Source organism: Camelus dromedarius, chromosome 13 (genome assembly GCF_036321535.1).
Source record: "Camelus dromedarius isolate mCamDro1 chromosome 13, mCamDro1.pat, whole genome shotgun sequence".
NCBI classification, from domain to species: Eukaryota; Metazoa; Chordata; class Mammalia; order Artiodactyla; family Camelidae; genus Camelus; species Camelus dromedarius.
Genome location: NC_087448.1, coordinates 66,668,235 through 66,689,473, shown reverse-complemented (window position 1 = coordinate 66,689,473; position 21,239 = coordinate 66,668,235). Strand labels below are relative to the sequence as shown.

General features: G+C 50.2%; 1 protein-coding gene across 1 annotated transcript; it reads right to left on the bottom strand.

Annotated features, from left to right (window-relative positions):
* Positions 1–5,167: 5,167 nt before the first annotated feature.
* Positions 5,168–21,161, bottom strand: URAD (ureidoimidazoline (2-oxo-4-hydroxy-4-carboxy-5-) decarboxylase). Its single transcript, XM_031465803.2, has 4 exons — positions 20,982–21,161; positions 15,061–15,148; positions 12,960–13,297; positions 5,168–5,843 (listed from the first exon to the last, which is right to left on the bottom strand). Exons 3-4 carry the CDS (start codon positions 13,132–13,134, stop codon positions 5,497–5,499), a joined length of 522 nt encoding a protein of 173 aa, XP_031321663.1. The 5' UTR covers positions 13,135–13,297; positions 15,061–15,148; positions 20,982–21,161; the 3' UTR covers positions 5,168–5,496.
* Between the last annotated feature and the right edge of the window lie 78 nt (positions 21,162–21,239).

Genomic DNA, 21,239 nt, shown 5'->3' with positions numbered 1-21,239 from the left:
CTCCTTGCAGCGGAGGTGTCCCGTCGCATCTGGGTGGCCCTCTCAGCCAAGAGAGGGTCCATGCGGGTTCCTGCAGGCGCAGGGCAGCAGGAGCAGTCAGAGAGGGGTGGAAGGTGGCTGCCGGGAAGGAAGCCTGGGTGTCTTTTCATTCTGATGGTGTAGCCTCTGCCAGCTCTTTGTTGGGTGCCTACCCCCTGGAAACCCGCTCTGGTCAGGGGGTCAGTGGGTGGGAGGTGGCTCCTCCAGCCTCTGGGTGCAGGTGTGTGTCCCTGGGAAGATGCAGATGCCACCTGCAACAGGGCCCCAAGCAGAGTGTTCTCAGCCCTAGACCCAAGGTGCTTGGTGGCTTTTTAAAGAGACTTGTGGCCTGAGCAGAGAACTATCTTGGATGATCATCCCCAACCTCCACTGCTCAAGGCTTTCTTCCAGCCAGTACCTCTGCCTCCAAAGAAGCCTTCAGCAAGTTGCTCTGGAGGAGGAAGCCCTGTTCTGGAAGCTTGGGGCTGGAGTTGGGCTGCGGCTGAAGCTGTGACCCCCCATGGAGCCAGAGCTGGAAAGGGCTATTAAGAGAAGAAAGAGACCCAGGTAAATGAAGCATCAGGAAGACTCCAGGAGCAGCCATGACTTGGTTATCAAAGGGATGTCTCTTTGTTACTGACAGTGTAGGGGCCATGCCACATTTCTCAGAGAGGGTCAGGGCTTCCGGGATCCCGGCTGCTGGCAAGGGCAGGCACACGAGTGAGGTGGGGACCGGGAGGCTCCGGAAGGGGCGGGCTGCTCCTCCTGGCAGATGAGACACTCCTTGAATCCACAGATCATTGACAGGGCTCCCTCCCTGCTCAAAGGTCCCCAGTGTTTGCTCCAGCTTGGGGGACCCTGCTTGCCACCAATATTCATGGTTCCTGGAACTGGGGCTCCTGTGACCCTTGGAACCCAGATAGGACAGGCGGTCTACATCCATCTCAGCATGCAAGTCTACTTTCTGAATCCCTTGTAGATCAAGGAAATTATCCAAACAGTGCAGCTCTTGAAGGCGCCCTTTTCTCTCCTGCACAGGAAACCTTCACCCTGCATCGACCTGAGTTTCCAGGATAATTAAGAAAGAGTGAGGAGGAAGAGAGCATTGTCTGATAAAGTGGTTCAGCTTGGCAGTCTACACTGCTGTGGGAAAATGCCTCGGTCTTCACTTAATTTGGAGTTAGGGAGTTCTTCAGCCGTTGCACTCAATCAGCAATGCCCCACACAAAGGAAGACTCTATAATGGGTGATTTGACCCCAACCAACCCTGCCTGGCCACAACCCACTCAGCTAACGTCTCTGGGAAGAAAATCGATCACAGTGTCCTTTCTGTGGGGCCTCCCCAGAGTCCATGGCCTGCTCAGCCCTGTCAGGTCACAATGGAGCCCAACGTGTTCACCCTGAACAGCACGGAGGGGCCGCAGCTGCCAATAGCTGCCCAGGCTTCATTTACAGGAGCAGATGTGGCCCCGCCCAGTGGGCAAGAATGTTTTCCCCCCAAGCAAACTGAGTGTCCAGTCCTCTCCACCTGGGAAAAAATCTCCTGAAATTGTGGGAGGTCACTGGTGGACTAACGTTTTAACACTCAGGGTGCAGGAGACTGCGGGAAATACTACACTTTCTGATCCAGAGCAAGGAATACTTCCTTTCTGCTCAAAGCTGGATCAAGGAAAATAAAAATCCTCAGGAGGGGAGCTGATATTTGGGTGCAGAAATCTAGTTTTGGTCAGTGGCTGACAGTTATGAAAATAAATAGTGGTTGCTCATTTTCTTCCTTTTTTTTTTTTTCTAAAATCAGTCTGTGGACACAGTGCGGGTATTGGATAACAGACTCATTCTCTGTGATGGATGAGCACAGAGAATGACTTAAAAGCCCAAGGAGTGCGTGGGACCTCACCCCATAGAGACCCCCTTGATGCCGGGGAGGACCAGGCCCTAAGGCCAGCAACAGCTAAAGTTATCATGTCACATGGCTTTGGCATGGAGTTATCATTTGGTCACTCACCAGTGTCTCATACTTAGAGTGTCCTGTGTTTGTCATATGAAAATGTGTTCCTAGGAAGCCCTACACAGTAGGCTTATGCGGCTGAGGGAAGGGGCTCAGACAAAGGTTCAGCTCTCCTGGAGTCACTGGGCCCACTGGGAAGCTACTCTCCCTAGAGGGGAGGCAGAGGACTTAGTGTCCAGGTATCCCTTCCACTTTACAAAGGAGAAATCTGAAGCCCAGAGAGGTTGGGTGATGTTCCCAAGGTTGCACAGCTAGCTGTCCCAGTCACTAACATTAAATGAGCTACTCTAGGTGTGTTCTTTGCCACCCATAGCACCCTGTACAGATGTTAATGATTACTAAGGCTGCTGGTGCCACCCTGGAAACACTGCCTCCCCAACCCAAAACCAACTGATGTCATTGCCCACATCCAAACTCCCCACTCCACTCCGCATACCAAATAGTACCAGAACAATGGAGCTCAGCTGTGGCGACAATTCTGCCTGCTTTCCCAGTCCTATTTATTTCTACCTTTCACAGGCACCTGCTAACTGCAGTTTGTTAGTTTATTGAATGGCGAGTTTTCCATAAATTCCACCCCAGATTTTTCTTCAGTTGCCAAAGAAGGTACCCATCTCCTTTTGTCCTACAGTAAATTACTTTCTGAAAAAGAACTCATCTTGATTTTTGAATTGGAATTCATATTCTGTAGCAGATCTCTGGAGATGTGTCAAATTTAAAACGAGTGAAAGTTATGCGAAGAAACTGGGTTGTCTTTTTGCCCCTTGTCTACTTCCGGTGTCAGTGTCCGTGCCATCTTTTGGACACACAGATCAAAAAGCCCACCTGTCCGGGAGAAGAACATAGGTGAATGGGACTGGGCTCGGGAAACCCTAGCGCCAGCGCTCTCGGGGGCGCTCAGCTCGGAGATTCGCCGGCTGGGCTTGGCCATTTTAAGGGGGAGTGAAAGTAGGCGAAGCAACCCCCCACCTCGGAAGGCAGCGTGCATGGAGGGGTTGAGGGTTACGGAAACTGAAATCAGCTCGTAGCTCTCCAATTCTTCTTAGAGTTGCCATCGTGCTTTATAAACGAATTAGTACGTACGGTGTTAGTTATTTACCCTGGACTCTGCACCCACCGCTTCTGCGCCCCCGGACATCTCTGAGCAGCTCAGGGCCACCCCGCCGCCCCTGCTGGTGCGCACGCCGAGGCTGCAGTAGGGGCCGCGGTCCCCGCCGTCGGGGTTCGTCTCCCGCATCCTGCGCATCGGAGCGCGGAAACCAGAAAACATTTCCGAGGCCGGGAGAAGCCCAGGGCGTGTCGCTGTTTGAGCCCAGAAGTGACTGGAGAAAACTGCCTTACCAGACCCCGGCAGCCTCAGGTGACCCGCCCGCACGAGGAGCACCACCTCGCCTCTCTGCTCCTACCGAGAAGGAAGCAGCAGCCCTCGGGGGTTTCTGCCAGGGTCTTCCCAGCCGGCGCCCAGGTCTGCGTCCCGCGCCCGCCCCTGCGTCTGCAAGTACTCAGGTCTTTGAAAGAGATGCTGTGCAGCCAGCTCTTCCTCCCCCTTCTCCCCCAGCTCCTTTGAAGGGGCGGATCCAGCGTCTTCCCCAACCTGTATCCCCTCCTGCAGAAATAAACAATTTTACTGACAAGCGTTGAGCCCTTGAAATTTAACTGTGTAATTGGAGACACCAGATCGGCCTAGAGGTCCAGATCACATTCCCCTCTTGTTCTAAAAAGACGGCTGGGAATCTTGACCTGAGTCCTGCCTAGCTTGAGCATATTTACATAAAGAGCTCAGACTCTGCATTTTGGGGTCCATCTAAGAGCTGCACTCACCCCAGGGGTTGGACAGGGTGACTGCCTTCAATATAATGCATTTTTCTGAGTCTCAGGCCCAGCCGTTGGCCCTTGTATCCTGGGCCAGAAAACCCTCCTTGCTAAGCAGCAGGTTTTGTGTGTGAGTCAGGAAAGCCCCCAAGTTACCCTGGCTGGAGGGAGGCAGGCGTCTAGCCCCAGGCCCAAGGGCCTCACCGTTGCATCCAGGTCCAGAGCACAGACACTGAGTCACTGCATTTCCCTTGTGGCTTGCACCTGGTGCTCCTACACCCAGGGAAGGCGCCTGGCACCGGCCCACGGCAGAGGGGGCCCTGGGGCTGGTCTACAGGAACAATGAGGCCACAATTAGCTTCCTGGCACCCCCACCTACTGCCCTCACCAGCTCTGGCCCTCACCCTTACCGCTAGCAGGCAACACCTGTAAGATGGGAAAGGGGAGGTTTCCTTTACATTCCTGCGCTACCACCGCAGCTTCTTTCTGAGGAATTCAGCCCCCAACTGAGGGTGCAGCCACACCGATTTTTATGGAAAGAAGGCTTTCTGGCTGCTATTGCTGCTGCCAACTCAGACCCGGGCGGGAGGTTCTAGTCTTCAAAAGGGCCGACTCTGCCTTCACTCCTTGCCTGGTGTGTGTTGAGGAGGACACTGTGGCTCGTTTCTCCTCTGCCAACAGAAACCTAAGTAGTATTTGTCGGGGTCGGTTAGATCTTCCAGTGGGTATGGCTGAGAGAGAGAGACATGGGTGGGCTCCTTCTTTGTGAGCGGACAGTCTCTGGAGCCCGAGTTGACAAGCTCCCCAGAGCCGGCCTTCTCTGGTCAGAAAGATTTCTATGGGCACTGATTTTCCTCCATCACCCACTTTATCAGCTATGGGGTCCCATCTTCATCCTGGGGACCACAATATCCAGCACTAGTCATGAGTATTATTCAATTATTTTAAAAATTATGTTTAACGACATGGTTTCCAGGGCCAGTCTGAGCTTCTGACCAACCTGCTCTCAGGGGCCGACCTTCGGGAGAGACAGGAGGCCGCTGGCCCTGACCTTCAGGCCTGTCGGGTTGGAGAACCCCCACTCCCAGCGCTCTCTGCCTGCCCCCACCGGGTGCCTTCCCAGCGCAGCCCACTGTGGGGCTCTCGCCCGCCCACCGTGCCCCTCGCGTGCCTTCCCCGGGGCTCTGCTGTCCTTGCACCGGCTCCCGTAGGTGTCCCAGAGCGAGAAAGCCGCTTCCGCTCACATGTAAATGTCGGGTGCAGCCACTGGGGTTGGAGAAGAAAAAACAGACTAACTGCTGTGGAATAAAAGATTCCTTTTTCGTCCGTTTTACTTTGCGGTTCGGGCTTAGCAGGAGAGGGTGGGGGAACCAAAAGGGCTGAATAAGCGCTTTGGAATCCACAAAGGCTGGTGTGTCATGGGCCGCAAAGGAGTGAAGAATTGAAGCAGTGAGCTAGATAAATCGGGGGCAAAGCACGAAACTATCTGGATATTTCAGCAAAGCGTGCGCATAAGGGTAGGTGGACAAAAGGGTTCATTATTTGTGCGATTCAATTCTCCGTGGCCTATGTGCGCGGGTGCGGACGCCGTTCCGGGCACACCGCGTGCAGCCGCGGCCCCCGCGCGTCCCGATGTGCGTCCGGGGTCCCGGGTCCCGCTACGGCTTGGGGAAGTCGCTCCCGAGAAGGTCGGCGAGACGCAGGCGGCCAATCTTCTTCACCTCGTCCATGGCGGTGCTCAGCTCCTGCGCCCGCAGGCAGCGCAACCGGCGCGCCAGCTCCCGCGGCACCGCCTCCCGGTCGCTGAGGCGCGCGGCGAGCACGAAGGGGAAGCCGAAGCGCGCCTGGTACCGCGCGTTGAGCTCGGCCAGCCGGAGCCGCTCGGCCGCGCCCAGGTTCATCAGGCCCGCGCCGCTCTGCTCCCGCTGCGACTCGGGGGTGAGCGTGCCCCGCTGCAGCTCGGGGCCCGCCAGGTCCGGGTGGCAGCGCAGGATGCCCTCTCGGCCTGCGGAGAAGCACAGACACGAGGCAGGAGCGCGTTACGGCGCCGCGGAGAGGGCGCAGCAGGCCGCGTGCGGGCCCAGCCGGACCTCCTGCCCCGCCCCGAACAGGGCTTCAGAGGGAAGCAGTGTCCTGGGTGGTGCTGAGGGACAAGGGGGTGTCCTGGAGGCTCGGGGCGCCCCTCAAACACGTCCCGAATCTTGCACCCCTCTGTCCCCACTTCATTAGGCCTCGGCCAGGACCCAGGGGCGGGGCGGGAAGTGACAAGTTTGTCCTTTGAGACCTTGGGGCAAGAAGAGCGGAGGGAGAGGCCGCTGAGGCTCGGAATTTACGACTTGCTCGGGAGGGAGCAGGGACGCGATAAGGAGCCTGAGCATTTCGTATCTTTTCAAAGTCCTTTGCTCTCAGGGGGGCTTTGATGTCGAAGAGGGCCGGACACAAGGGCCTGAAGACTTCCTGCAAAAGCCATGGAATGGGTTTCTCTCTGTTCCAAAGGTGGGGGGGGGGGCGGGGAGGGTCCATAGGGATAACATCCATGGGACTTGGCAAATAAATGCCCAGGCTTTTGTGACCCTAAGTGTGAGTTCTGGGCTTCTGGAATCAGGCAGCCAAAGAGCTTTGCAGATGATTAACTGCAAAGAAACCCATTTCCAGCCGAATTCTTCAGGCCCTTTGAACGAAAGTGGCTTTCCTCCTTCTAGGAAAATAGCACCCACTCACCATCCACCCTGTCTGAGGCTCATTTTCTTTCTCTGACTGTCGATCTGAAAGCGATCTTAGAGCGTAAGGTTTCCTTGGAAGACAGCTTCCCATAATCTCCTAAAATTGGCAACCCCTGGTGTAATACCTGGGATTTTAAGTCCTAATCCAGGAAGTTTTCCTGAGCTCCGGCCAATCATTTTGCTTAGCTCTCTAAAGAGAGTTAGGATCCTTGGGGCTGGGCAAGATTTCAGATTTGGTAAGCAGGAAGCCCGATCTGTACAATTGGGGTAATGACACTTAACTTGCTGAGTATTGGCCAGGATTAGACACAACTCATATACCCAAACAGCGCCTAACGCTAGCAAACATTCCATAAACAGCCATATTATTTGTCCTAGTACACTCAGTGCAACTGCGCTGGGTGCAGCTGGAAGCAACTGACCCGGGGGCTGGGGACAGGCAGGGGTCTCCACTGGAAAAGGGAATCATTAACCCCCTCCTTTAATTATGGTATAAATTTCCCTTGCTTAAATCTTACAGTTTCTGCCCTATTAAAGGATGACTGGGGTTGTGCTGTCTAATTTGTGGACCAGTGTCCTGAGACGCAGGGAGAACTGGGGGGAAACATCTGCATTGAAGAGAGGACTCAACAGAGGCTCAGAAAGGCTTAGGTGACCTGCCCAAGGTCACTTAGCCAGTGGCCGCCTGTGCCGGGATCCAGGGCTCCAAACCGCGGGCGTCTTGGGGCACTAGCTGCCCCTACAAGGTTAAAGAGGAGTTCACAACGAAACGCATGTCACCAATAATCCCATCTCTGTAACACCACTTTTTTAGAACCCCTCTCCTGGGCCCTGCCCCTCGGGCACTGCAAACCGGAATTGGTTGGTTCCCGCTTCCCGCGTGCAGCCGTGTCCGGGTGGTGAGAAAATGTAGGCGTTAAATTCCCTACCTGGGGAGCGGGGCCCAGCCCTGGGCCGGGAGGTGACTGTGCTGAGGCCGCTTCCAGGGCCTGAGGCCGAGCTGCGCCGGAATCTGCTCCGCACCCACCCAGCCTGGGCCGCACCGGCGGCGGGCGGGGGGTCTGCGGGCGGCCTGGGGGGGGCGGGGCCTGGGAGCCGAGTCCTGGGCGGCCCCCGGGCCCGCCCCGCCCCGCCCCGCCCCCTCCCGGCTTATTCCGATTTACAAAGCCGCCTGGAGGCGAGGGGACTGAGACCCCGGCTTCTCACCAGACTTCCCCCTCTCTCGGGCTTCCCTTCCTCCTGTTTTTTACTCTGCAGAGGCCCAGCTTGGAGGAAGCAGTTATTGGTGGGAGGGTCCCGGGGAGGAGGGGAGGGTCGGCCCCCTTGCCGCCCCTGACAGCCCTCCCTCTCCCACGCGGGGCACAGCCGCCCCGCACCCCGGACCCGCCTCTCCCTTCTGGTCCTGGCATCTCGCTTCTGACTCCTCTGGTTGGTCTCCCTCCTTGAGAACATCACCGGGGGTTAATGTTTGCCTAGGGCTGAGCATGTGTTTCCCACTGTTTGCGGGAGAAGAGGAGGAAGAGGAAAGAAGGGAGGCCGAGAAAAGGGCAGAGCGAAAAGAAGAAGAGACTAGAAAAGAGGAACTGGAATTTACAGACACACACACACACACCCTCAGCTGCAGATAAAAAGAAGAAGGTGTGGGGAGTCCAGCAGAGCAGGCGATGGTAGCTCTGAAAAAACAGAATCTGACCCAAAGACTTCATCTTTATTGCCCCAAGCCACTGACCCCTTGGGTGTCGCCCAGGAAGCACTGACCCAGCCACACTGGCCTACGGCACTGCATCACCAAACGTGCTCTTAAACCCCAGGAGGGGGCTGGAGACTGTGCCTGGGTGCCTCCCACCTCCCAGCCTCAGTCCTGGGGGCCTCCCACCCGGAATGCCCAAGCCCAGTCCGATCGGTCAATGTCCTGTGGCTCACAGGGCCTCTCAGTGCTGCCTGTTCTTCAGTCATTCCTAAAATCTTAGACAGTACTGCCTGTGCTGTTGGTATGCGACCTCTAGAGATGTAGGTGTGGACAAGCTTTTTTTCTTCCTGCAACTGCAAATCATGACTCTCTGCACCTAGAAGAGTTCCTGACATAGAGCTGACATTCCCTGTTTCAACAGAAGAACAGGCCAGACAGTCATGGCCACTGAAGAGCAGGCAGTTGTCCTTGAACCCCATTACAGTCCACTAGTGCCCCTACTAGTGTGTTCTTCCTCCAGGTACAATGGATCACCTGTCCTGTCTGTCGAAGACCAGCCTCTTCACTTGTGTCCTTGAAGCCAGCCCCTCCTTCCATCTTAAAGGCTACAATTCAGACATCAGTCCCCCCTGCCCCACTACCACCACCTTAGCTTCATCAACACACAAACATGTGCTGGAATCACTCATCCTGTAAACAAAATTAAAAGCTTCCCTTGATTCTCGGGTGTCCTCTGGTTCCTCTCTGGGCTCTGCTCCTTTATACAGCAAAACTCCTCAAAGGAATGGTCAACGCACCATCTCCACTTCACCTCTCCTTCCAGGTTCACTCCATTAAGCTCCTAGCCTCACCCACCCATCAATCTGCACCCATCAGGTCACAGATGACCTCTGGCTGGAGCCCAGTGACCAGTGCTCTGTCCTCTTGTCTTTCAACCTCTAAGTATGTCACATGGTTGACTCTCTCTCCTTGGAAGATTACCACATTCGCGTACTCTCATCACTGGTCCTTGCTCTGCCAGATCACTAACACTGAAGTACCCTAACTCAGTACTCACACCTCTTCCCTTCCGTATCCACACTGATGCCCTAAGGGTTCTCATCTAGTCCCATGACTTTAAATGCCATTGGTTCTTTCACGACACCCAGATCTAGTCTAGTCCATGGCTTTCCACTGAGTTCCTTTGTTACGGGCCAACAGAACACTCCATGCTTCCACTTGGATGATTACTAGGCATTCCAGACTTCACAACTTCCCTTTCTCCATCATGTCCTCTCAATTCTGAACTCTTCTTCATTGTAGAAAAGAGCACCATCACCTACTCAGTTGCTCAGACTAAAAGCATTGGAGGTAGTTTTAATTTCTCTGCTTCTGACCTGCCTTCCCCCAAGAAACCCATCAAAAACACCGGATGGCTCTGACTCTAAAACTAATTCTGAGAATCCAGCCACATCTCTTCATCCCTCCTGCTCCAACCCTGGGCCACCCTGCCATCACCTCTCACTTCTCCTGCTGCCACAGTTCCACCACCCGAGCCCTCTTTCCTCATATCCCTCCACTCACCACCATTCTCCAAACACCTTGGTCTTTCTGTGCCCCACCCCGCCACCAAATGTCAAAAATCTCATGTTCCTTTTCCTAGGGTGGCATCCTCTGAGATCTTTGATGGCTTCCTTCTCTTCTTTTGGTTTCACACTCAAATATCACTTCCTAAGAAAGACCTCTTTTATTACATACTTGCTACCGTATTACAAAAAAACATATTACATTCTACCAGTGTCTAGAATTGAAGTGATCCTACTTATGTTAATTCTGCCTCTGTTCCCTAGAGCGTAAACTCACTGAGGGCAGGGGCTCGTCTTGTTCATGGCTCTATCCCGATGCCTGGGGCGATTCCTCAGGCACAGCAGGCACTCAGTAAGTGCTTACTGACTAACACATCACTCTTGGAAAGGAGTGTTATATATTCTTTGACCGAATGAACACATTTTAATAGCTTCATCTAAATACCTTATAGCCTGTATTTAAGGAAATGTTTAGTATCCAACTGTTTCATTCACTCAACAACTATGTCCTGAAATAAGTATTAAATAAGGAATTATGGCATTATTGCAATTCTGAAATGTCACAAAGAGATGCATGATTGTTATGACAATTTTATTGCTCTTTTATTTTTTATCACTAATCAGTACTGAATTGGGTTGTTATTGGGGTGTGCATGTGTGTGTGTGTCTGTGTGTGTCTATGTGTGAACCTTCCTCCCTTTAGTATTCCCATTCCTCTGGCTTGGAAATCAGAAACTGGCTTGAAAGGGTTCCTTGCCAATTAGCACTGGAGCTGAATATTAATCCTGGACTGCCACCTACTGGTTAATAATCATCATAGCTTCACCTAAATGGGTTGTCAACCTTGGTTTACTCTAGAAACAGGATGATCAGTTTTCTGTTAACGGCAGCGGAGTTTCTTAGATCATCTAAAAAATAAATCCTTGACCAGGTAGATCACTATATCCTGAACATCTCTTTAAGGTCCCTTTTAGTTTTAGGATTCAAAGACTCTGTTACACCCAGTGTTTTGCTGACTATCCAAGGAGCAAAGCTAGACTATGCAGTGAATCGCATTTTATTTGATTATTTAAAAATAAACAAACAACCATGGGACCTGGGACATAGAGAATTAATGTAAATTGAATAAATTAATGAATAAATAAATGAAACCCCCAGAAACTCTTTCTAGATTTTTTGATTCTCTGGAAAATCCTTCAAAAGGTATTGGGTTGACCATCAGGGTTTGAATCCTGTGTGTCCTTGATCAAGTTACTTAATCTTTCTGTGCCTCAATTTTATTATTTGTAAAATGGGGAGAGTAGTGATAATACTTGTTTTATAGAATTATTATGAAGATTAAATCAGTTAACAAACTTGAAGTGTCTGGAAAACTGTCTGAAACACACCAATAGCAAGGATTAAATACATTTTAGTGACTTATTTATTACTATTGCTAGCCCCACCCGTCTAATGCCATTAAGGTGATTAGATACAGGGCAAGGTGATAAGAGTCGGGCTCCGCTCCCAGCTGCCCGAGGCGAGTGTAGACACCAGCCTAGGGCTGAGAAGCAGGCTCCACCAGCAGGGAGGGCCCTCGAATGAACTGTGTCCCGTGCAGCAGCAAACAACTGTCCAGGCGGCCCTAGCTCCCTCCAGGCACTTTGTCCCACTGAACTGCCACTAAAGTCCCTCTAGTTAGAACGTGTGGGGATGGGCTAATACCAGGATCTTTCAAAATCCTCTTAGGAACAATTTCATTCACTCGTTCAGCAGGCCTTTATCAAGTCCCAATTTCCTATCCACGGAGTGATGGGGATTCTGACACCGGCCACCATGCAGAGGCTCCCTGGTGTCTGAGCCCAGTGGCAGAGCTGAGGGTTCAGCTTTGGAGTGGTCCTGAGAAGTGGGTGAGTGTCAGCATGGCCCCTGAATTCCTGTCAGTCTGATTTTATCCCCCATCCTCCACTCTTCCTAGATGTGCCAGAAATGAATTAAAACGAGTTCCTTATTTGGGAGCCATTCCTCTGACAATCAGAAACCATGCCTGGTGTCAAAGACTGGGGCCGACAGGCAAGACTGGGGTCCTTGCTGCGGAAGAGAGGAGACCACCCTCCTCTCTCCCGCCCGGGTTTCTGTGGAAGCCCCCCTGGCAAGGCAGCGCTCTCCCTCGCCATCCCTTCAGCTGGCTGGAGGACAGCCCAGGGGGCAGCCTTGGCTGCTAACCTTTGGCCTCTGAACTCCTATGGGGCTGTGTGTCATTCTGAGTCACTTGGGGTTGGCCTGACCCTAACCTCACACCCCACACCCACAAGTGCCTCCTTTTCTCTCTCCACCCAAAGGATACCAGCCATTTCCCCCCTTTCTCCAGAGGGATTCCTTCAGGTTTTTGTCTTTGTCCCCCTCATTCCCCCAGGGGAGTTCTGACCCGAGTCGTGGACGTTCCTTAGCAGTCTGGTCCAAACCGGCTGTTTCTGGTAAAAACGTCAGCCCTTTGCTCTTTCCCCTGGGCTGCGGAGATACTCTGATACGGAGCCGTCTCCTCTCTTGCATCAGGACATTCCCAAAGTGAGCATGGGGCTGGGAGGGTGGGCCCCCAGCCTGACCTCTGGCCCCTGGGCCACTGTGCGGCCTGAGGAGACAGTGCTTGTTCCCGGGAACCCTCCACCCCACCCCAGCTTTAATATTTAACAACCAGTTTAGCTGAGCCAAGAACCTTCTTTCACTCCGCTGCCAGCTTGATGCCACAGGCACCGGGTTCTCACTTATAAAGTCTGAGGAAACTGACCCTGGCCCCAAAAGTAACTAAATATGTGCACCAGTGATGAGCAATGAGGCTAAAATATCTAAAAATGTCTTGATAACAAAAAAAGCAGACTTACTGATGTAGGAAACAAACGCGTGATTACCGGAGGAGGGAGGGGCAGGCCGCGGTGGGGGAGGCGGGTACAGACCGCTGGGGCTGAGACGCGGGGATGCGTTGGACAACACGAGGAATATGGCCAATATTTTGTACTAACTGTAAGTGGAAAGTAACCTTTAAAATTGTATAAAATTTTTTATAACTTAAAAATTCAAAAAAGAAGCCACCAGGCCTTCCCCCACCATAAGCGCATCTGAAAGCCCTCGGTGGAGAATCTCAGTGTCTAATGCCAAAGCCTTACCTGACAGCGGGAGAGCATCAATAAAGGCAAAAAAGTGCTTCTCTAAATCTTCCAAGTTAGAGAATGGGCGCTGGGACCACACAGCGGCTGCGATCAGAGGACATCTCTCGATGACATTCCCAAACACATCCACAAATTCTCTGAAGTCCATGGAGTTGACCTTCTCAATGTCCATCGCTTGTGTCCCACAAGAGGCAGCAGGTCTTCAGTCCCCCACTGGGCGAGTGAGCGGCGCGGCTCTGCTCACCGGTTATATTTGCCGAACGCACAAGCTTGTCTTTTATGCAACACCAGCTTGGCATGTTTTAAATGCCTCTGGGAGAATCGGACCTGGAGTCCTTGTGCAATGAACAAACACAGGCTTAAGGTCTAATCTAGGGAGCGGAGATCTTGCAAAGGGGTAAACGTGTCCAGTCAAACTCTCCCCACCATCAAAGCCAGCAGAGGCCGTATTTCCCTCTCAGCATTCAAGCCAGATATACTTTTGGTGCCATTAAGGGTTTAACATCTATGTTATCCCAGGGAACGCTTCCTGGTAACCCAGCTAGGTCACAAGTCAACACACTTGACATTCAATTTCCCGTCTTGTTGCTGCTGTGAACAGGTAGTACTTTCAACCTTTCTCTGTATCTCCCATGCGGAACACAATAGGCGCTTAACGAATGCTCATTCAACAAGCTGCAGAATCTAGGGAATCACTCTGCCCCATTCTCAGTCACTCAGACATCGCTGTGCTGTTTTCCTTCTGGACGTGCCTGTCCCTGTCTGAAATCACCTTGCTCTTTGTGTTTATTTCTTTGCGTACCCCTCTCAGCCACGGCAAATTCCACAAACCCAGAGACGGTGTGCCTTGTCTGCTTCCGTGTCCTGGGTGCCGAGAACCCTGCCCACAGTAGGCATGTGATAAACACCATGTAGTGAATTAGCTGATTAGATGACCACATAGATTAAATTTCTCACCCTGACATCTTTGACATATACTCAAAACAGAAATACTGTGGAAGATCAAGTCAGAGAAAAGGAGGGGTCAAAATTTCAAAATAAAGAAAGATATTGCTATTTCCCTTTAGAACTGAAAATGCAAACGTATCTCCAAAAGTCATGCTACTTCCACACCTGCTTTCATCGGAATGAAAAGTTGGTAAGTGGGCAACCACATTAGCGTTAATAAATTGGTCACGCTGGCCCCTGTGGTCTATGAGAGGTGACAGGCGACAATAGTGCCCGTGAAAATCTACCAGCAGCCACAGATACCTGTTCTAACTCTGTCGCTGGCGTTTCTCAGCACAGGCCTCGCCCTGACTGCCTGGGCCAAAGGGTCATGACTGAAGAACCCACAGAGGCCTTGTCTCTTGAAAAGCAGTTGATAAAATTTGCTTTTCAAAGGGGTAAATCTGACCCCAGAAATACCACAATTATAGGCCATGTCTCCGAATATAAAGGAAGCTGTATATGTAAGATTAATACTTACATAGCATATCCCTCACAGAGATATGTGGAAACACACTGGGTCCTGTAGTGGGTGTGCAGTTTCCGGCAAACAGCACAGTGTGGAGATCATAGGCCTGGGAGAATTATGACCCAGGCTCTGCCACCTGCCATCTGACATTGGCTAGTTATTGAACTTTTCTGTGCCTCAGTTTCTCTGTCTGTACAATGGGGATAATAAGAGTACTTCCCTCATGGGATTTTTGCAAAGATTCAGTGCATTCATATATCAAAGTTTCATAGCACTGCAGAGATGTGGGCTGACATAACATTTCCTGTGCGCGATCTCTGCAAGGGACCAACCATGGAATTTTCTCTTTTCTTCTGCCACCTTTCCTGTCCCTGCAGGTTTCCCTGCAGGTTTCCCCGCAGACTCAATTCATGGCCAATGTCCATGTCTTCCCCTCTCCCTCCACCAGCGCCCTCAGCCTGGGTTCATTCTGACTGTGGGGAGGGGAGGATGCGGTCTGTCTAGCCCCCACCATCCATCTGTCCAGGCTCCCCAGCCTTGTTCCCACCCTGGTCCTGGGTGAGCAGATGGGCACAGCAGCTGAGGGAGAAGGGGTCCCGGCTCCACGGCTCTTCGCCCCCTCCCCTTTTGTGTGACCCTTACCTCTTATTTCTGCACACGGAGGATCCCCCACCAATGGTCCTCTGGCCTGGGCTTGGAGCCTGGCGGTTCTCAGGTCCTCTGAGAGCAGCTGAAAAGAGACAGACACCTGAAGTTGCAAGTGGAAACTCCTCTCATGGAAATGCTGATATGAGCGATAGGAAGGGCCTGGCTTCAGACAGTGCTGAATTTCTGCCAGAGACTGGGAAGCTAACCTCCTTTTATTTTGTGTTACCTATTGCATAACAGTAGCCTACTAATTCCAAATCGCCTACTAAGGGCTGAACCTTCAAGACACAAAAGGTGAAGATATTAAGTAGTCATGGATATAGAAACAACATCCACCAAAAAAATCCCCAAAACAAAAAAAAACCCTCCAAAAACAAAAACGTAAAACACACCCAAATTCCTAAAATGGAACTTGGCAACACTTGCATGGGCTCAACGTCTGCTGTTTGACTCTCTCCAGTCGAATCTATCAAAGGTATGGAAGAGGGTCAGAGGTAAGGCAATTTTCATCTGAGCAAAAAGTTAAGTTATTGAACTGTCCACTGTAAATGGTGAATTGTCTGGTATATGAGTTATGTATCAATAAAGCTATTATTTTCAAGTTAATTTATACAGAGAAGTAGCCTCATAATTCGCCTTTAACCATTCAAGATATGATTCTTCTCTTCTGATGGCTGAATAGATTATATTTGACATTATTATCATTTTTCTTGTAAGATAAGAGACTTCTAACAGTACTTAGAGAAAATTCTTAAATAGGCCCAGTCAAATTTTCATTGTTTTTTAGCTGAAACATTTCCAGCATCTGCTCCCTTCAACTAACTACAGCCCTTAATTTTGCATGAGCAGAGCTTGTGCAGAAATGTTTTCTCAGTTAAATACCAGAAAGGCAAATTGCTTTCCTATGTGCACACTGTAAATTTGAGGCGAATTGGGAGTTGGAACTCCTGTAATCTTGCTGTTACCAGGCTCCTTTCACTGGCTGAGGACTGAGACAAAGCAAGATGAATTTCTAGCAGAAGGAGCCCAGGGGGGCTGCTGCGGCCGGTGGGGCTGTGAGGAGGTGGCAGGCGTGGGTGACAGGTCAAGCCTGCACTTAGTATCTCCACTTACCTAAGTAAGTGACTTAACCTTCTTAAGCTTAAGCCTTGGTTTCACTGTGTGTTGAATGCACAGAACCAGCTCCTACCTCTCAATGTGTTCAGTGCAGCAGTCCATGTAAATTCAGCATAGCTCTGGCACATAATGTGTTATCCATAAATCAGTATAATATAAAGAATTATTCAAAGCGAACCTTGAAGACATTAGGCTAGCTGAAATAAGCCAGTTACACAAAGACATGTAGTGCATGATCTCACTTATATGAAGTAACCACATTCATAGAAGCAGAAAACGGGAGGGAAGGGGCTGCCAGGGGCCGGGGGGAGGGGGAATAGGGACTATTTAATGGGAACAGAGTTTCAGTTTGAGAAGATGAAAAAGTTCTGGAGATGGATGGCAGTGATGGTTGCACAACAGTGTAAATGTACTTAATGCCACTCAGCTGTACACTTCAAAATGGCTAAAATGGTAAATTTTACGTATGTATATTTTACCACAAAAAAAATCATCAAAGATTTTTCTGCCTCTTTAAGATAATTTAAAATTTAATATGTGTTGGATTTCCAGGAACTAAAAAGATGTGTTTTTTTAGGTGATAAGTGTTCCCTACTTTTTCTCTGTTGCTGGTGGTGATTGTGACACAGACAGTAACAAATGTGAACACTGATACGTCATTTATTTTTGACAAAAATGATAGTGGGCGCGGTAGGGGAGAGCAGACAAATCTGTTACTGAGATGATCCTTCGTGAAGAGCTGAGGGGAGAGAAGCAAGATCAAGAAGAAAGACAAGTGAGGGCAGTGGGAGAAGGGCTGCCTCTGTGACGGGAGGTCACCCAGGCATCTGCCTGCCGCAAGCCCTCGCCGCGGGGTGTTTCTCTTACTCCCGGACACAGTCTTCGTTTTCAGTACAGGAGGCCAGTCCAGGCTCAGACAATTCAACAAAGAAGGGGCTCCAAGAAAAATAAGTTCAAAAGTCAATTCCCTGTGCAAATGAACGCACGGTATCAAACAGAGTGGTGACTACCAGGTCCTGTGAAGGAATCTGACATCAGGCTGCTGTTACTGTTGGGACTGTGTAAACAATGCACAATGAGTGCACAATCCCTACCACAGTTGGTGAATAAATGAAGTCAAGTTATCTGCATAGAGGTTGTTTTTCCATCTAATCAACACATTGGCCTTCCCTTCAATTCTGCTTCTTAAAATGTGCTTTTCCCCAGGCAGGGTGTGTCCTGGAGTCAGGCTGCCAGAAGGACAACAGCAGTCCCAGGGCGCCACCTGCTGGCAAGACCCCTGCAAGGGGCTGCCGCAGGGCTGTCCAGGCGGCAGCAGCAGCACTTGCCTGAGATCGGGGCAGGTGTGCTCTGACACGAGACAAAAATGTGTAGTGTGTCAGGGACACAATTTGACCCAAACTAAAACCAAATCTGGGGTAAGGGCTGGGTTTAAAAGAGTCTAATTTCATTTTCCAACACCATCCTTCCTAAGAAAATGTGGGCTTTTTTATATCATATTTGGTGTTTACAAAAGTTACGTTATTAAGGATAATACCATGAGGAACACCTGTGAACCCATGACCCCACCCAAACCCCGAAACTTCAAATGTCAACATGTGATAATGAATTTTTTGGGGGGGTAATTAGATTTATTTATTTATTTACCTATTTTTAATGGAGGTCCTGGGGACCGAACTCAGGACCTCTTGTACGCTAACCATGCGCTCTGCCGCGGAGCTGTACCCTTCCTCGATCATGAATAAACAGTGATAATTATATAACCACAGTTCCGTGTAATATCTTGAGTGAAATCTAGCATAATGTTGATTCTTTTTTTAAGAAATTAGCCTCTGGAAGTCGATATGGTGTATGACACATTTTGGGGGTGTTTTGTTTTGTTTGTCAGTGGAGGTACTGGGGATTGAACCCAAGCCCTCCTGCATTCTAAGCACGTGCTCTACCACTAAGCTAAACCCTCCCCCTAACACTTTTTTTTTATAAAGCTCCCGAACAAGAGAGTACTCATTTTCAAGAAAATTAAATTGTTTGGTGCCTGTAATACTGCAGCAACCAGAGGGGTGCTCTACAGGTCAGTCCACGTACAAATGTATTTATTTGGCGCCATCCACAGTGAAGTCATGTTCAGAAAGTACGTGTGTCCTGACCACAATCACTGGAGCAGAAGGAAAAGGAGAACATGCCTATAAACGTTAACCCACTTTTATTTTCCCCCCTGTGATCACCAACACACAAGCAGTTCAAGAGGGCTTCCCCAATGCCTGCCGCTCGACTCCCTCCTCAACTACTATCAAAATCGCAGAAGGTACAGAGGAGAATAAATCAGTGCAGCCCTCAAAGCTAGAAAGACCGTGGGGTGATCAAAAATAGAGGACTTTCTGGAGAAGGTAGGGCAGCGCTCGGGCGGCTCACAGGCCCAGCAGGAAGGCTAGTGACCCAGGCTTCGGCAAGAGGAGGGACCAAGGCAGCCCCAAGGACCCAGGAAGTTAGAGCTGCTGTCACTCCTGCCGGAGACGGTACGTGTGAGTAATCAGCTCCAACTCCTTGTCCATCCTTGTCTGATCCAGTGAAGCTACAAAGTTCCAGAACAAGGGGGAAGTTTATTAACTTGGCTTGAGTCAAGGACCCACCTTGGCTTCAAGGCAAAGCCCCCTGACAGTCATCCCACCTCACTGCATACAACAGGGAGACGTAAGTCCTCGAATCACGGGGCTGTGACCAGTGAAACGGGAGTGGGTAACTGGATGGCTAACAAAACCCTTGATCACTGCCACAGGGTCTTTGAAAATAGTAAGCACAATAAAACATCTAAAATGGAACTACCATGTGCTCAGCAATCCCACACCTGGGTGTATAAACAGAAGAACTGAAAGCAGGGTCTCAGAGGTATTTACACCCCCATGGTGATAGCCACATTATTCACAATAGCCAAGAGGTGGATACAAACTAAATATCCACTAATGGACAACTAGATAAACAAAATGTGGTCTATCCATACCATGGAATACGGTTCAGCCTTCAAAAGGAAGTCTTGACACCTGCGACAACATGGATGAACCTTGAGGACATCGTGCCATGTGAAATAAACCAGTCACAAAAAGACAAACACTGTATGATCCCCCTTCTGTGAGGTGCCTAGTGTCATCCAATTCCTACAGACAGAAAAGATGGTTACCACGGGGTGAAGGGAGAGGGAAAGGGTGGGGGGCTTCCGTTTAATGGGAACCAAGTTTCCGATTTTGCAAGATGAAAAAGTTTCAGAGGTCTGTTTCACAACAAAGTGAGTATGCTTAACACTACTGAGCTGTACACTTAAAAGTGGTTAAGATGGTAAGTTTTAGGTTACATGTTTTTTCCCCACCACTATTAAAAATACAATAAATAAAATGATAGCAAATACAAGGATGGGAAACTACAGCTGAAACTGTAACGGTAGCTCCTCAGAGAAGAATTTGGGGTTTGGGTGCCTAAAGGGGAAAGTTCACATATTACTACAGGTAAAAATACAAAGTTATTTGAATTTTTAACATCACGCATATGGTATGCTTTGAGGAGGTAGAAATTGACTGCTTAGACTTACTGTGTCCTGACTGTGCGCACAAAGGGAGTCAGGCATAGAATTCGGAGAAAATCACACCTACTTTCAAACGTCTTAAAATCCAAGCCAGAGAAAGGATGTTTACGTTATGTGGTAGGCTTGAAACTATATTGTAAATCAACTACTTCAATCTAAAAAAAAGAAAGGACTTTTACTGAAGTTTACTTAAGAAGGTAAGTACTTTAAGTAGGTAGACTCAATATTAAGAGCCAACGGGATGACCCAGGCAAAAAGCCCCCGCAAGGATTCAGAGGAGGACCTGTCACTCAGGGCGGGGCCGAGAGAGACGGGGGAGAAGACGGCGCTCAGGTCTTGTCCTCTCGTCCCCAGCAAGGACTCAAGTATGGGGAGAAGGGAGCTGGCATCCCGGATAGACAGTTAAGAAAAGAAAAACTGGACATGGGGCTGCCCAAGACATCCCCGCTGGACATGAGCGGTGGGTCTGGCTAAAGAGACCATGGAAAGCTGGCATGAGCAGTGGGTTTTAACTGGTGGACCCAGAGGCACTGAAAGCGCTCCCGCCGAGGCACCGTACCCGCCAACCAGTGCGTTAGGAAGAAGAATTTGTCAGCGGCACAGAAAACTTCGGGGGTGGAGAGACTGGGAGAAGAGTTAGGGGAAGAAGGGATGCGTGTGGTCTGAGTGTACAGCGGCTGGTCTAAAGCAAAGGATTAAAGCCAGAAAGTTACGAGCCAACGACAATATCACGTTATACTCACCAGCTAGGCGTGGATCTAACTGATTTATGTTTATCTAATCCAGTTGGCCTCCTGTACCCGCGATTGGTTGAATCTGTGGATACGGAAGGCGCGAACACAGAGTGCCAGCTCTATGATCCCATTTTATGTAAGGGAGTTGAGCATCTGTGGATATTGGTATCTGAGGGGTGTCATGGAACCAGTCCCCCACGGATACTGAAGGACGACTGTATATGTATATATGTGTAACGTACATATACTACATGTGTAATTCATCTAATTCTTACAACAATCTTGTAAGATAGATGCCATTATTATCCCATTTTCTGGAAGGGGAAACTGAGGCCTAGAGAGGTTAAGTTACCTGCTGAAGGTCCCACAGCTAAGAGGTGGTGGGAAGAGGATTCCAGCCTAGACAGACTGGCTGAGAGCTCTTCTCTGCAATCACTACAGGGGAAGGGGGACAAGAAAAAGAAAGAAAGGCAGAACTTCAAGTTCCTCACCAAGGGGATGAGGACAAATCCAAGTTTACAAGCTTGTGGGATGAAGGATGGTGAGCTTCAAAGGATGAAGGGTACAGAAGCAAAGGACTGCTTCAGGGAAGCCAGCAGAAGTCCACATCAGCTGTCCCTCACTCAGTCTGGGGGCAGGAGTCATGGATCCACTCAAAAATCTGATGAAGGAATCAGCCTTCCTGCAAGAAGAAAAACACACAGGCACAAACGAAACATCTCACATGGTTTCAGAAGGTTCGTGAATGC